A 4,241-nucleotide genomic window follows, 5' to 3' on the forward strand; every position below is an offset into this window, starting at 1 on the left:
GAAAAAAAAACTTTTCTGTAGTGACAATCAATGAATGAAACAGTTCTTACGATTCCATTTGCGCGGTGTCTGATATTCTTTTCATTTACAACCATTTTCCAACGCACACTAGTGTATTCTTGTAATCGCTTGCGGTAAAACATGAAAAATCGCTTCTATCACAATGCCACAACAATATTTGGGATGTGTAAGTTTCCAGTCTGACTGGTATTATTTATATGCTCCATATAAACACAAGGCAAAAGTAACACTTTACAAAAAGAAATAGCTAAAGCATAAGAAATGAAAAACATATCTTACCAAACTAACTAATCATCCACCTTTTTATATCAACATTTCACGTCATTCAAGTAATGAAACATGACGTGACGATGTGCTTAATTATTGATAGTCTACTCATGTGAAAATAGTTCCACTTGCTGTACTGCTACCAGGAGTGGGAATTAATCAACAGCGACAGCTGGGATCGATGAAAGATCTAAATATAACAGCTGCTCAGAAGCTACAGGTTAAGAAATCCGTCTATAGTACGGAAGCAGCGGAAATTGTGCCGACTGACAAAAATTGTTGGGGAGACAATTTTTCTCAATCATGTTTTATGACTTTCTTTTGTACTTGAGTAGAACATCAGCTAGTGGTAGTTAGTGAGCACCGAGCTGCACACCTAAGATCATTATATATATAGGATAAACAAGGACAGACGACAGAGCCATCTGATCGGTATTCTTGTGCAATTCTACTCTGTATCAGTCTGTCTACCCAGAAAGAAAAAAACATGCATGTTAATTAAGAACCTGGGCAACGCAATGCCATGGTCTTCTTGTCGTTGTACTTGCCATCACACTGCTTTGAGTGAATCACTGGCACCAAGGCCTTGTTTAGTTCCAACAAGTTTTCCTAAAAAGTGTTACATTAGTTATCACATCGAATCTTGCGATATGTGCATGAAGTATTAAATGTAGATGGAAAAAAAACTAATTGCACAGTTTGGTTGAAAATCGCAAGACGAACGTTTTGAGCCTAATTAGTCTATGATTGAATACTAACTGTCAAATAAAAACGAAAGTGCTACAGTAATCAAATTCCTAAATTTCACCCAACTAAACAAGGCCTAACTATATTATACCTTCTCAGAAGAATATCATGTTTGACTTCCCCAAGTTAAAAGGCGCGAATGGAACCACCAAGTATTTCAGTTCGTGCAACTTTGGTATTGTCGAGCAAGATCAGTGGTGCCCGGCCTTTACAGATCTTAGCTGTACCTAGTGCGCAAAGATCACCCTCTTCCCTTCGGTGCGTTTTCACATGGCTAAACAAGATGGGACAGCACAGCACATCAAAGCCAGTGTCGTCTCCAGCATCAATATGAGTTCAGATCAGCAAACTTTTCGGTTAGACTTTTGCTTCAACCCGGTTGGAAAGAAATCTCCCCAAATCCTACTGACCCCAGAGAAAGCTGGAATTTCGCAGCTTTTCCTAACGCAATCTCATCTCCACCATCCACGAAAGCTTCTTTGTGTGTCTTTCACCCAAAATTCCCTTCTCTCCTCGCTCTTTCTCAAGTCTTTCCCCAACTTCCAAACAAGGCCCACCGTGTCCCTAAACTTGGCACCCATTTATTCCTCTCTTTCTATCCCTTTCAAATAACAAAACATGACTTACAGGATGCTATTGTGGCTATATAAAAACTATATGATATCTTGAATGATCTATTATCATTTGTTTATTACTAGGAGACGTGGTTACATAGCTGTCATCTATGATGACTTTATTCCGGTACAGTTTTTTTACCCTGTATTTTTTAACTATTGTGCTTAGATCATGGACATTTAGGCCCCGTTCGCTGGTCTGAAATTTGACTGAAACTGATTGAAAAACATTGTTCCGGCTGAATTGTTACGAGAGAAAAATACTATTCCGACTAAAAAAAGAAGCCGAACAAACCGAATATGGAGTAAGCTGAACGGGCCTTATATATGCTAATTAAATGTTTTCAGGTTAGCTAAGTTGATCAAATACTTGATTGCATTGGTGGCCATAAAGTATATGACCTATACTATGGACCTTTTTATTATTCTCCAAACATGCCACATCCGTAACAAATCAAGAGTCAAAGAATCATTTAAATAGGCTTCCGTGGGTGCTTTGGATCCGGCAACCTGCTGATAGCCCCGTGTCACAGCGGCGAAGCCACCTTTCATCTGATTTTGACATCTATCTATAACCCTAAATCACAAGGTGTAGACACAGAAACTAGGATAGATTATTATATATATGTATATGGTACACAATATTATAGGAAAAACTATTGGCCTACAGGATCACCGGCTCAGATGAGTGAACTACTCACCAGTCTTGCCGATCACCCGCTAGTGTTGCTGAGCACCTACTAGCCGTGCCGACCACGAACAGGCGTTGTCCGTTCCCACACGCTATGGCTGGAGCTAGAGGAAAAAGAGAGAACAGAGCAAGCACACACAATACAAGACACCAGCGTTAGCCGGAGCCCTGTCTGTGAGATGACAAATCTGAACTCACTTTACTGAGTTGTCGTGGTAGTCTATTTATACAACTCTATCCATCTAGTCATAGTACAGTTGTCCTGCTGCAACAGTGACTAGATAACATACAGAGCTGACTCTACGCCGGCCACTGTATGTGCCTACAATGTTGTAGGTGAGTCCTGCGGCGCCTGCACCTGCAGCGGCTACAGTATCACAGCATAGGGCCTTTCAGCGTCGTCTTCCCTTGCTGTGTTCACACAAGGAAAACAGTAGTTTATTCTAACAATTCTTCCCCTAAACCTACTGTTATCTCTTATACCCCCTCCATGCCGATCATCTCCTTCAGCTCCATGAGTCGAAGACGTCCGAGCAGCTTGGTGAGGACGTACACGAGTTGCCGACCAATTTCGACGAACTCGATAACGATCTGCCCTCCATCGACACAGTCCCTGAGGAAGTGGAACTTCACGTCGATGTGTTTGCTCCGGTCATGCAGAACCGGATTCTTCACGAGGGCAATGACGGGCTGGTTGTCCACCATCAGTGCGGGTGGGTGAGCTTTCACGCCGGTCAGCTCGCCCAGCAGCCGGCGTAGCCACATAACTTGGCACATCGCTGTGACCGTCGCTACATACTCTGCCCCGCACGTAGATAGCGCCACCACCTTTTGTTTCAGCGACAACCATGAGATTAGGGCCGACCCGAGGAAGACGAGCACGCCAGAGGTGCTCCATCGTCCGTCGATGTCCCCCGCCATGTCTGCATCGCTGAACACAGTGAGCTACAGCCTACTCCTGCCGGTCTTTTAGGAAGATGATCCCATGATCCACTGTCCCCTTGACATAACGTAGTAGCCGCTTCACTATAGCCCAGTGATCCTCTCTGGGATCCTTCATGAAGCGACTGACGTAGCCCACGACAAACGTAATGTCCGGCCTCATGTGGACTAGGTAGCGTAGACCGCTGACAATGCTCCGGTAGAGTGTTGCATCCACCTTTGCCACGGTGCTAGCCTTCGTCAGCTTCAGCCGCTCCTCCATCGGAGTCACGCATGGCTTGCACTCAGCCTTGCCACTTCTCTCCAACAGCTTGGAGGCATACGCGCTCTGACCGAGCATGAGTTCCTCCTTCCCCTGTCTCACCTCGATGTCGAGGTAGTAGGAGAGTGTGCCAAGATCGCTTATTCGAAAACGAGCTGCCATCTCGTGCTTGAAGCTATTGATATCCTCCGTGCACGCGCTGGTGACGATTAAGTCATCCACATACACGCTGACGATAAGCTCCTTCCTTCCCCCATCGCCGCGTGTAGAGCGCGTGCTCGGTTGCATACCGCTAAAACCCAAGCTCGCCCAGCGTGGCGTCAAGCTTGGCGTTCCATGCTCGTGGGGCCTGCCGTAGCCCGTAGAGCGCCTTCCGTAGTCAGAGCACCATGTGCTCCTCTCCCTTGATGGTGAAACCTGGAGGTTACCTGACGAAGACCGTCTCTGCTAGTTCGTCATTGAGAAAGGATGATTTAACATCCAAGTGATGGACGCGCCAGTCCTTTTCTACTTCTAAGGCTAGTAGCAAATGAACCGACTCCATGCACGCTACTAGCGCAAAGACCTCCTCGAAGTCGATGCCCTTGCGCTAAACAAAGCCGCGGGCGACAAGGCATGCCTTGTGCTTGAAAATGGCACCGAGCTCGTTCTGCTTGACCTTGTACACCCACTTCAGGCTGATCGGATGGCATCCTAG

The 4,241-nt window shown here is 45.6% G+C and overlaps 1 protein-coding gene across 1 annotated transcript; it reads right to left on the minus strand.

The window, feature by feature from the left end:
• Positions 1–3,292: 3,292 nt before the first annotated feature.
• Positions 3,293–3,832, minus strand: LOC136454357 (uncharacterized mitochondrial protein AtMg00810-like). The gene has a single exon (XM_066454804.1). The coding sequence runs from the start codon at positions 3,830–3,832 to the stop codon at positions 3,293–3,295; it is 540 nt and encodes a 179-aa protein (XP_066310901.1).
• Between the last annotated feature and the right edge of the window lie 409 nt (positions 3,833–4,241).

The sequence above is a fragment of the Miscanthus floridulus genome, chromosome 5 (assembly GCF_019320115.1).
Source record: "Miscanthus floridulus cultivar M001 chromosome 5, ASM1932011v1, whole genome shotgun sequence".
Lineage (NCBI taxonomy): Eukaryota > Viridiplantae > Streptophyta > Magnoliopsida > Poales > Poaceae > Miscanthus > Miscanthus floridulus.